Source organism: Pseudophryne corroboree, chromosome 8 (assembly GCF_028390025.1).
Source record: "Pseudophryne corroboree isolate aPseCor3 chromosome 8, aPseCor3.hap2, whole genome shotgun sequence".
Taxonomy (NCBI): Eukaryota; Metazoa; Chordata; class Amphibia; order Anura; family Myobatrachidae; genus Pseudophryne; species Pseudophryne corroboree.
In genome coordinates this window covers 445,761,973-445,774,943 of record NC_086451.1, presented here as the reverse complement: position 1 = coordinate 445,774,943, position 12,971 = coordinate 445,761,973, and the positions used below count along the sequence as shown (strand labels likewise).

General features: G+C 45.4%; 1 protein-coding gene across 1 annotated transcript in view; it reads left to right on the top strand.

The window, feature by feature from the left end:
* Positions 1-1,680: 1,680 nt before the first annotated feature.
* Positions 1,681-12,971, top strand: part of LOC134949536 (complement C4-like) — a 198,375-nt gene continuing 187,084 nt past the window's right edge. Inside the window, exons 1-3 of the mRNA XM_063938161.1 lie at positions 1,681-1,787; positions 7,879-8,086; positions 12,774-12,957. Of these exons, the coding sequence (XP_063794231.1) occupies positions 1,714-1,787; positions 7,879-8,086; positions 12,774-12,957 (466 nt within the window). The 5' untranslated portion in view covers positions 1,681-1,713. The remainder of the gene's footprint in view (positions 1,788-7,878; positions 8,087-12,773; positions 12,958-12,971) is intronic.

Sequence of the window (12,971 nt, the reverse complement as noted above, 5' to 3'; positions counted from 1 at the left end):
ATCGGGTGACCAAGTCCGTCTCAGAGATCATGAGAAAGGTATTTGGGTGCTGAAAGTTATTGTGCAAGCACAAGTAGCACCAAGATCTTATACTATACGTACAGGGCGTGAAACGGAAGTAAGAAGAAATCGGGTGGATTTAAGATCTCAACCTAACCATAATGAAGACAACATGACTGAAGAATACCCTTCATCTGACATGTATGATGATCCTGATAATGGTGAACCAACCACGATTCTAGAAAGGTCCAACATGATCGATGAAACACAGACTGTGTGTGAAAGACCCAAAAGGGAAATACGCAGACCTGCGAGACTCATTGAAACGTGTTAGATGATGTTCTTAATATGACATTGTTAATTATTGTATCGAAGCATACAGGGCTTATCTTTAAAGAAAGGAGGATGTGATGTTAGTGTATTAATATTTGTAGACACTCCCTTACTAATATGTGTAAGCCTGAATCTTTAGTGATGGTCCCTGGGACCAGGGGAATGCTGGGAAGTGGGTGGTCCAGTGTGCAGTGTGTCTGGAGTTGGATGGAATAAACAGCACAGCAGTGAACTCACATGTCTCTGTGTCCTGATGACTGGATTTACAAACGTATGAACAAAACACACATGGACCATTTGGCTCATATATTGTGTGTAAATCTGGCTCAGGTACTAACCAGGGCCTCCTGGGAAGTTTACCTCACCGCACGTCCCTGGGTGTGCACATATGGCTAGCAGGGTGCATTGGAGTCAGCAAGTGGCCTGTAGCTCTGCAGCGTGTAGAGGTACCCGGAGCATCTGGACACCTCTCCACTTTCTCTGATGCTTGCCCCACCCCCTTGCGTGGTCACATGTTCAGGAGGTGGGACTGGCACAGGGCGGCAGTGAGATCTGCTCTGCCGCTGTACTCCTGTATCAACATGGGACTGCTGACTATTCACTGGAAACCATTGCGATCATTAAGGCATGAGGTCTCTAACCCAGAGGGAATGAAAACTGCATTGCAAAAAGAGGGTGGAGGAGGGTGGGCAGACTGCACACCCTAATTTCAAACACAAAAAGTGGTGCTACCATGCTGAGACTTATAGTGACACATAGAAAAGAAACATGCAAACTTCAAACACTAAGAATACTGATAGAACAATTATTATAAACTCTACAATTTAACATGGAGTAGTAATAAGGTTTGTAATAATAAGATTTCTTAGTACATGTTTGGCCCCAAATGTGGGCCCACCTACCACAACAAGGTGACCCTCTATCAGGTGACCCTCTATCTTTCATAGGGCTAAGACACGTGTCTAGTGGGAGATACAACACTGGACTGGATGGAGCAATTAGTATAGGAAATCAATAGAAGGTCTTATATTTTTATCTATATGCCTGATTCCGCTCATATTATCAGACTGAATCCATATTTTACTGAACGTTTCTACACATCTCAAACAAAATAAACAGAAATAATTTAAATAATTTAAAGTCAACATTTTGTCCCTTTAAAAAAATGTAATTGATGCGTTTTAAGTACATAAATAGAACAATATATGTCAGGAAACAGGGGCACATTCAGCATTCTTCTAAAGCACTTTCACTTCCTACATGTTTTAAATGTTTATTCCTTCCCCTCTCACTTTGTGTTTGTCTCTAATCTCTGCCCATCCTCCCATTTATCTATCTGTCTCCTCTCTTCCCCTCAGCATTCTGTCCCCGTGCCTGACCATGGCAATATCTCCTCTACTGCGCTGCTTGCTGTGGATGTCTGTATATGCCGCTGCCTCAGCTCAAACTCCATCGTAAGTTCCAGTTCCCTTATTAATGCTTGTATAGTCCACCCCCCAGCCCCCCCAACCCACACACACACACATACCCTACCGCACCCCGGTGCCACAGCCATTCCTGTAGCCACCTCTCTCTGCTACCTTTCAGGTGGTCAGACCCCCACAAAGGGTTAAATAGAAACCGCAGAATGTGAACAGTTAATCCATAGACAATTGTGCCGTACAATTGTGTAAACATAGATACTAGCAATAACACAGCTTTATACAACCGGTTTCGTCATTGTGGTAGTTCTAGATAGAGATGTGTATACTATAGTCGTTATTGTTTATTAAGTTATTTATATAGCGCACACATATTCCACAGCGCTTTACAGAGAACATTTCTGTGATTCACACCAGTCCCTGCCCCAGTGGAGCTTACACTCTATATTCCCACTACGTGGATACACAGCCATACACACTGTGGTTCAGTTTAGCAGAAGCTAATGAACTTACCAGTATGTTTCTGGAGTGTGGGAGGAAATCAAAGCACCAGGAGGAAATCCACGAACATATGGGGAGAACATACAAACTCTAAATAGATAGAATATTGGTTAGGAATCAAACTCATAACCTCAGGTATGTTAGGCAGTAATGCTAACCACTACACCAACCATAGTTGGGGTTTGGACAAACCACCTTCCTTAATCTAAACGTTCCAATTGTTCTCCTAAAACACTGCATGTCCCAGCCAGGATTATGTCTTAGTTGTGACCAGTGCTCGAAGTGGCCTGGTATACAACGGTATGGCATACCGGCACTTCTTCGAGCACTGATCGCTGAAGTCCCCTCGCTGCTATGACCGCGGTGCTACTATTTCAAATCTGCCGCGGACCGACAGCCAATCAGGAGCGGCCGCCATGTGCTATAATGTGAATTTTGGCTCATTCTATGTGCGATAATGTGAATTTCGGCTAATTCTGTGTGCTATAATGTGAATATCGGCTCATACCGTGTGCTATAATGTAAATTTTGGCTCATACTGTGTGCTATAATGTGAATTTCGGCTCATACCGTGTGCTATAATGTGAATTTCGGCTCATACCGTGTGCTATAATGTGAATTTCGGCTCATTCTGTGAGCTATAATGTGAATTTCGGCTCATACTGTGTGGTATAATGTGAATTTCGGCTCATTCTGTGTGCTATAATGTGAATTTCGGCTCATACTGTGTGGTATAATGTGAATTTCTGCTCATTCTGTGTGCTATAATGTGAATTTCGGCTCATACTGTGTGGTATAATGTGAATTTCTGCTCATTCTGTGTGCTATAATGTGAATTTCGGCTCATACTGTGTGGTATAATGTGAATTTCTGCTCATACTGTGTGCTATAATGTAAATTTTGGCTCATACTGTGTGCTATAATGTGAATTTCAGCTCATACCGTGTGCTATAATGTGAATTTCGGCTCATACTGTGTGGTATAATGTGAAAGGGGCACCAGTACTAGATAGTATAAGGGGTCCGACTATTGTGGGGCATAATGTGCATATGGGGTATATGGTGTGGTAAACTACACTGAAGGACATGCCGCTTTTGAGTGACCACACCCCCTTTTCCGGAGCTTGCAACCTTCATTTTTCCATACCTCCATTTTAAAATTTCCACTTCGACCACTGGTTGCGACAATATAAGGACAATGGGACTGTTTTTGTTTTTTTGTTTTTTGTTGCAAGCATCACTATTGTAAATGTCATTGATTTACTTACACTGGCATTTGTGCACATAGGGCCTAATTCAGTAAGGATAGCAAATTCTGCAAATTGTTAGCAGAAACTAAGGTAGCCTCCTGCCGGGGCAGCTTAGCTGCGCCCGCAGGAGACCCACTGCCATCTTACCGATCGCGGTGGCTGCGTGTGATGTCACGCAGCCACCGCGATCATGCCCACATTCGCGCCGCACCTCCCACCGTTTGTCCGGCTCCGCCCCTGCAATGCTCCGTCTCCTCCCTGGAAATGGAGCATTGCCCGCCAACCCCCCCTGCCCAGCGACTGCCTCTGCCTGATTGTCAGGCAGAGGCGATCGCATTTTCTGCACCCCCCTCCCCACAGAAAATGCAGGCACATGCGCAAAACGGACGCTGCGCATGCTCCCGCATCTTTTTTAGCATTTTTTACAGTTGGGTCGCACACTGCGATCCAACCTGAATGAGACCCATAATACTGCTTCTCCCACCACTACTGAGTATGCATAAAAAACTGATCTACTTGGGGAAATCGGCTGTACAGTGACACGCGACATCGGGAGTGGTTCCTACATAACACTCTCATCTCCTAAAGCTTCTTTAGATAGCTGCAAAATCAATTCTAGTTCCTGCATGTGGGATCAAAGGGGGTCATTCCGAGTTGATAGCTCGCTAGCAGTTTTTAGCAGCCGTGCAAATGCATTGTCGCCGCCCACTGGGGAGTGTATTTTAGCTTAGCAGAAGTGCGAACGCATGTGCAGCCGAGCTCTGCAAAAACAGTTTGTGCAGTTTCAGAGTAGCTCTGAACCTACTCAGCGCTGGCGATCACTTCAGCCTATTCGTGTCCGGATTTGGCATCATACACCCGCCCAGCGAACGCCCAGCCACGCCTGCGTTTTTTCAGACACGCCTGCGTTTTTGTAAACACTCCCTGAAAATGGTCAGTTGACACCCACAAACGCCCCCTTCCTGTCAATCTTCTTGCGGCCGTCAGTGCGACTGAAAACTTCGCTAGAACCTGAGCACAACCACAAAGGACTTTGTACCCGTACGTCGCTTGTGCGCATTGCGGGGCATACGCATGCGCTTAAATGCCATTTTTTCACCTGATCGCTGCGCTGCGAAAATCGGAAGCAAGCGATCAACTCGGAATGACCCCCAAAAAGAGGTGTTCTCCGGCCCCTCATCTACTTTCAGCAGGACCCGGAATGATTTGCCCACATTTTGAATGTCCCTGCCACCATTCATAGTGACCCCCAAGTGCTGAGTGTCAGACACATACAAGAAAACATTACATTGGACGTAGTAGGCCTGACACAGGAGTGGATTTATAAAGCAGGGAAAAGAGTGGAGAAGTGGATCAGCACCTACTTATTATTTTTTGTAGAATGTATTTGGTAAATGCTTCCTCAAAGCTGATTGGTTGTCATGGGCAACTTCTCCACTGGACCACTTCTCCACTCTTTTCACTGCTTCATACATCAACCCCATAATATTGAGTTTCAGCTACTGTAGATGCATCTTCAGATGTGTCCTACCCAACACTTATTTTATTTATTTAATATTTTGAACACAAATGTACAGCATCTGCATCTAAACTGGCCAATAGAGTGATTGCCCTGCTCCCAATAGCTAACAGTCTAATAGGAAATAAGGGAAATTCACATGCATGCATTAAGCAACGTACCAGACACAGCCATAGATATAAGAGTGTAACAGTCTCAAGTGCTTAGGAGTCCTACAAGGATGGTATCAGGATCCCAGCGGTCAGAAGACCGACAGCGGCATCCCGAAGTGCAGGATACTGACACCTGGAAGGTTTGTATGCTAACCCTCCTCTTCTACTCCTCTATAGTATGAGGAGTAGAAGAGGATAGTATGTTAGAGTTAGTATGTAGAGTAGTTAGAGGTTAGTATGCTAACCCTCCTCTTCTACTCCTCTTTAGTATGAGGAGTAGAAGAGGATAGTATGTTAGTTAGTATGTAGAGTAGTTAGAGGTTAGTATGCTAACCCTCCTCTTCTACTCCTCTTTAGTATGAGGAGTAGAAGAGAATAGTATGTTAGAAGTTAGTATGTAGAGTAGTTAGAGGTTAGTATGCTAACCCTCCTCTTCTACTCTTCTTTAGTATGAGGAGTAGAAGAGGATAGTATGTTAGAGTTAGTATGTAGAGTAGTTAGAGGTTAGTATGCTAACCCTCCTCTTCTACTCCTCTTTAGTATGAGGAGTAGAAGAGAATAGTATGTTAGAAGTTAGTATGTAGAGTAGTTAGAGGTTAGTATGCTAACCCTCCTCTTCTACTCCTCTTTAGTATGAGGAGTAGAAGAGAATAGTATGTTAGAGTTAGTATGTAGAGTAGTTAGAGGTTAGTATGCTAACCCTCCTCTTCTACTCCTCTTTAGTATGAGGAGTAGAAGAGAATAGTATGTTAGAAGTTAGTATGTAGAGTAGTTAGAGGTTAGTATGCTAACCCTCCTCTTCTACTCTTCTTTAGTATGAGGAGTAGAAGAGGATAGTATGTTAGAGTTAGTATGTAGAGTAGTTAGAGGTTAGTATGCTAACCCTCCTCTTCTACTCCTCTTTAGCATGAGGAGTAGAAGAGGATAGTATGTTAGAGGTTAGTATGTAGAGTAGTTAGAGTTAGTATGCTAACCCTCCTCTTCTACTCCTCTTTAGTATGAGGAGTAGAAGAGAATAGTATGTTAGAAGTTAGTATGTAGAGTAGTTAGAGGTTAGTATGCTAACCCTCCTCTTATACTCCTCTTTAGTATGAGGAGTAGAAGAGGATAGTATGTTAGAAGTTAGTATGTAGAGTAGTTAGAGGTTAGTATGCTAACCCTCCTCTTCTACTTCTCTTTAGTATGAAGAGTAGAAGAGGATAGTATGTTAGAGTTAGTATGTAGAGTAGTTAGAGGTTAGTATGCTAACCCTCCTCTTCTACTCCTCTTTAGTATGAGGAGTAGAAGAGGATAGTATGTTAGAGTTAGTATGTAGAGTAGTTAGAGGTTAGTATGCTAACCCTCCTCTTCTACTCCTCTTTAGTATGAGGAGTAGAAGAGAATAGTATGTTAGAAGTTAGTATGTAGAGTAGTTAGAGGTTAGTATGCTAACCCTCCTCTTCTACTCCTCTTTAGTATGAGGAGTAGAAGAGGATAGTATGTTAGAGGTTAGTATGTAGAGTAGTTAGAGGTTAGTATGCTAACCCTCCTCTTCTACTCCTCTTTAGTATGAGGAGTAGAAGAGGATAGTATGTTAGAGTTAGTATGTAGAGTAGTTAGAGGTTAGTATGCTAACCCTCCTCTTCTACTCCTCTTTAGCATGAGGAGTAGAAGAGGATAGTATGTTAGAGGTTAGTATGTAGAGTAGTTAGAGTTAGTATGCTAACCCTCCTCTTCTACTCCCCTAACCCTAAGCCTCCCTTCCCGCAGCCTGACCTTAACCGTCCCCCAGCTCCTCGCAGCCTTACCTTAACCCTCCCTGGTGGTGTTTAAACCTAACCCTCCCACCCCAACAGCCTAACCCCCACCCACCCCGGTGGTGCCTAATCCTCACCCCCTTCCTCCCCACAGCGTAAACCTAACCTTCCCCCACCTACAGCCTAATCCTAACCCTTCCCCCGCAGACTAACTCTAACCTCCCTGGCAGCCTGACTCTGAGGAGCCCCGGCATACTTACGTTTGGGATGGCGGCAGTCAGGATTCCAGCGCCGGCATTTTGATCCATTTTGGGATCCCAGCTTCGTCATTCCGACCAGTGTCAGGAGTCCGGTGTCTGTATTTCAACTGCCGGCTTCCCAAATGGCGGTGTGCTGACCGGACCCCGTCCTACATACCTACTAACACTGGAGGTCAAACATTTGGATCGAAATCTGAGAATACTGAGAATAAGACTGTACAGTGGAATTCAGGACATTAGGTTGATGGTAGTACGTGGACCTCCACAATGCAGGTGCCTTGTGGGTGGCACCAGAGAAATTACTAAACAAAGAGCTGTGTTGACATTGGGCCTAATTCAGATCTGATCGCAACAGCAAATTTGTTAGCAAATGGGCAAAACCATGTGCACTGCAGGTGGGGCAGATGTAACATGTGTAGAGAGAGTTAGATTTGGGTGGAGTGTGTTCAAACTGAAATCTAAATTGCAGTGTAAAAATAAAGCAGCCAGTATTTACCTTGCACAGAAACAATGTAACCCACCCAAATCTAACTCTCTCTGCACATGTTATATCTGCCCCACCTGCAGTGCACATGGTTTTGCCATTAGCTAACAAATTTGCTGCTGCGACCAGATCTGAATTAGGCCCCATGTTTGCAGAGAAAGGACAATAGGCATGTAACATGAGCTAACATGTATTTATCTAACCCTCGCCGTCTTCTTCTCAGGTTCCTAATTACTGCTCCTCGTCTTCTGCACCTGGGTTTGGGAGAAGATGTATGGGTGCAGATGGAGTGGCCAGACACCACCGTGGCTCCCAATGAAGTCAAAGCGGAAATGTTCTTGCGGAACCAGAATAACGATAAGGAATGCTCTAAGCGGCACACTGCCACGCTGAGCAAAGGAAACGGCTATATCATAAAGCAGACGATAGAGGTAAGAACAAACATCAAAGGAAGAATCACCAAACTCGGGGGGACTTCTACACCCAAATGTTCCAGCCCACTGCAGAATAGCAGTGAGCCCCTTTTGTTACCCCTGGTCGATTGTTACCAGAGTCAAAAAGTACTCATACAGTAACCATTAATAACAAAATAACTATTTCTGCCCCATTAAGTAGTGCCCGTATATAAAAAAAAAACATGATGTGAGTTTTCTTTTTACGATCTGTGCTCACTGCTCAGTCATGGATATCCTTAAAACCTGGACTGTTAGGGTGCCTTGAGGACACAGTACAGCTGTCCAGAATGGTGCCTTCATTAAAGCAAGCTTAGTGTTGGGTTCCAGCCTACACTCATGCACAAGTGTATGGTGGATGGAGAGTGACATCATGGCAGCGGAATTACTAAACCAACCTCTACTTTCACCACTCTGGTCACATCGGACATAACAGATCTGGCTCCATGCCCCAACAAACGTAAATGTTCAGCTCTGACCGGCAATGATCTGTCTCCTCTGTGTCCAGGTACAAAGTGTAATTTCGGTGGGACATGACAATGTTTACCAGACACGCTGGAATAGAAACTAAAGGTTATATTCATACCTGGCCTTTGAGTTTCACATTTAGAGTACAACTTGTAGTTTAATAGTATTATTTGTCAGGCAGCATGGCAGTCTGGTGGGTTCGGTATGGATTACCGGCAGGCGGGATGCCGGCTGTCACTATCCCAACAGCGGCATCCTGCCTGCCAGAATGCCCGCAGCGGGGCGAACGCTAAGAGTCCCCTTGCGGGCTCGCTGCAGGACATCCACGAGTGGGAATAGCCCTGTTGCACCAGGATTCCGAGTGGCGGCATTGTCAGCTGCTGGGATTTCGGCGTCGGTATCCTGACCGGCGGGATCCCGGCAGACGGTAAATTAAACGTATCCCCTGGTGGCAGCCTGTCGGGTTCTTACCGTGTACGGGGCTGGTGTTTTACCTGCCTTTGGGCCAAACTTGCCTACCCTCCTGCATCCTGCAGGAGACTTCTGGTTTATTGTGAAGACTCCAGCAGCCCCACAAAGCTAACTAAAAACCCTGTTTTCCCTACTGCCACGTTGAGAATCTGGACTGCGCGTGCGCGAGTCTGGATGTGATGGAGCGTGGCCTGCACGAGAGATGCATGTCATCATGCTATTGCGAAATGTAATAGTCCGGCCGCCACAGGTTGTGGTTCGCGATGGCCGTCAACCAGACTATTAAGTTAAGCCTCACAGTGCAGATCCTTATTTGGAGTCCAGCCAGTGAGCGTGCCCAGCAGCAGCAGCAGCAGCAGCAATCTTTGCCCCCCTCCCCAAGCCCAAGGTGGCCTAGTACTAATAAAGAAAATGTAAGCAGTGTAACGTATTAAAAGACTTGTTTATTATTTATAAGCCTCCTCCTATCATATATACTGCATTAGCCTGTGTGATAGGAGGCTGAAAGCTAACTGGGGGGGGGGGGGCGGGGTCACTTTTTATCCATTAGAAAGTAGCCTGGTGCAACAAGGTTGCTCAGCATCAAGTCAGGGGGAAAAGGGGTCACAAGAGCCTAAGGGGTCTATTCATGAAAAAGTGAAGAGAGTGGAGGAAAGGACCAGTGGAGAAGTTACTAATACTGTAGCAACCAATCAGCTTTGAAGGAAGCCTTTATAAAGTATATTCTATAAAATGTAAGGGAGATTGGTTGCCATGGGCAACTTTTGTTTCTCCACTGTTTTCACTGCTTCATGAATAGACCCCTTATTATTTGCCAGTTTAATTAACAGTGGTATTTCACTGGCTAAACCTATCTGGGTCGGCAGTTTGGTGCTGGAAGTCCACAGAAAGTCTCCAGTAGTACTGTATGCTACCTATACACAAACCCTAGGGTTGCTATATTCCAAAAAATGAAATCCGGTACACCGGCATACGGTGTATCGAGTAAAAACGTTTATCAGAGATTGCTGCATTAAAATCTAAGAGAAGGATGGTTTGTATTAACACATCAATTTATTTAAACACATATAAAATATGTAAAATATTGTTATAACCCCCAGTGAGATATAGATGCAGTCAGTAGTGTTCATAACACAAGGTAATGATGCCACTTAGATAATCTCCTGCTTAGTTATCATACACTGGAATAGGACCCTCTCCCACTATTGTCCAAAGGAGGTCAGTAAACTGCAGCAAGGTATGCCAGACCCTGATCAGGCAGTCACGATAGTCTCCTAGCATTCATTAGCAAAAGTGTGGGCTGAAGGGTAAAACCTCTGGGTATCCAAAACGCTGGAGGCCCAACAGGAGTGCAGAAGTTCCAAAAAGCATCCAGGAATTAAAGGTTTAGGAGTCAAAGTGGTCACAAGCAGGGCTAACGCGTTTCACTGGGCTCAAGACACCCAGCTTCATAAGAAGCATATGTTACTAGTGCCCCGGGAGCCCCTCTATATACCTGGTTAATGGTGGCTGGTTTACTATATCGCCCAGTGTGTATGCAGCTGTCGATGACCGATGCGCACGCCGGCTTGGTCTTTAACGCCCCTCTGTCTCAGCCATGCATGCAGCTCAATTTGGACTCATCGTCCAAAGATGCATGCTCCGGCTGGCAACAGCATGACTTCACTGTGCGATATCGCTAGCGATATCGCACACACACACACACACACACACACACACACACACACACACACACACACACTTACATACAGTATATATACATACAGTATGTGATTGAAAGCTGCGCATGTTTAAGTGATTACATTTGAAGGTTTTTTTTTGCTACAATATCAATAATGATCACACAGTAAATGTGTGATCATCATCCAGGAAAACGTACTCACCACAGCCAGGGACAGCGGCTGTCGCTGTGTGGAACCTCTGATACAGTGTGTGCAGCTTTCCTTCTGGGCTGCAGCGGTGGAGGCGGAAGGTACAGACTAGTGCGTCATACTACACGTCACAGGTCAGACAGAGGGACTGCCGGGACCGGGGGGTTACAGTTACCGCCGCTGCCAGAGGCCGCCGCTGTATTATTAAACATATTTTTACATGCATCGATATGCGGGCCGGACCGGTGCGGCGTGACGGCAGCCTGCGTAATATGTTTTTAAACGTAAAAGTATTATTATATTATGTTGCTAGTGCCACCTACACCTTGGGGCCCCTCAGAGCCTTGGGCCTGGTACAGGGTTACCCTTTGCACCCCCTGTCCCAGGGCCTGCCAGTGTGTAGAATTTATTAAACCACAAAAATGGTCCTGTCACTTCTTACCGTATCTGCTACGGGTGCTCCTCAGGTAACGACATGAACCATGCATTAATATTGCAGTGATCTCCAACCCGTAGCTCGCGAGCTACCGGTAGCTCGCCATAGTATTTTTGGTAGCTCACATAGCGCACAGGCTTTGGCAGTCACTGGCACTCCTCCTCCCTTCATTTTTAAAATGGTGCCGGTCATCAGCCAATCAAAGCTCATGGACTGGTAGTGGCGGCATCTGATTGGCTGCCGGACCGCGAGTTTTGATTGGCTCACTTATCGGCACCATATTTTAAATGCTTGCCGCTGCCAGAGACTCTGTCACCCTCACCGCAGCCGCTCTCCGGACATCACAGGAGAGGCGCGCACTGACTGCACTCTCCTCCCCTTCCGTCCCTCATACAGGAGGAGCAGCACCGGCGGCAGTAGAAGAAGCCAGCAAGGGTTAGCACCGTGTGGGGCACTGTATCGGACACTGCGGGAAGGGGGGGGGGCATTGTATCTGGCACTGCTGGGGGGCATTGTTTGTGTATCTGGCAGTGCTGAGGGGCATTATTTGTGTATCTGGCACTGCTGGGGGGCATTGTTTGTGTATCTGGCAGTGCTGAGGGGCATTATTTGTGTATCTGGCACTACGCGGGGGGGCATTGCTTGTAGTTATGAGGCCACACCCACTTTCGTAGGAATGCACGTGCATTGGGGGGGAGGGGGGAGCTCCTTCAGAGGTTTTATTTTCAAAATGTAGCTCACAGCCCAATTAATGTTGGAGACCACTGCATTATGACGTATCAAATTTACATCTCTATTGATTTACCAAATTTGTAAAACTCATTTATATATACAACCATGAAAATCAGACACTTCCGTGAGAAGAACGGGTAGAACAGCTAATTGGAAGATAAATGCATAGAAGCAGAAAAGGCTTTGGTAACGCACTAGAGTCTGTACTATCACCTGGCGCCATCTTTCTGAATATATGAGCTGGATAGAGTAGGGTGTAGGGCGTAGGGTGAGACCCGCTGCAGGCTGCACAACACGGGGTTATGTGCTGCATGGAGTGTGTGAGGTGCAGGGCGCCCAATGTAAATTTCCCACTGGAATGGCAATATGGCAGCTTTAAAAAAGGGGCAGATTAGACAGGCCAAATGGTTAATATCTGCCGTCACATTCTATGTTTCTGTGTAACCTATTGATAAATATCCCTGATACACATTTTTGCCTTAATCTTGCAGAAACAGACATTTTCAATTACTTGACGAATAAACTCCTTAAAATTGTCAAGATATCAAAACTATACTGAATTTTATTAGCACATTTTCACATATTATTTAACATTAATAGAGCCTGTGTTTTGTTATTGTGTACTTCCCCCCAAAAAACATTTTGTAACCTGTATGTTTCTAAGCTGTCCTCCATTTTGTCCCCTTAGCTCAGCCCTAAGATGGCCTCCGCCTGCATGCTGGATAAAAGGAGAACTCAGCAATACGTTCAGCTGGTTGTTAGCAGTTTAGTCTTTGGCTCACAACAGAAAGTGGTCTCCATTCCTGTTTCATACAAGAGAGGCTACATCTTTATACAGACGGACAAAAGCATATACACCCCCAAAGAAGCCGGTATGTATACAGAC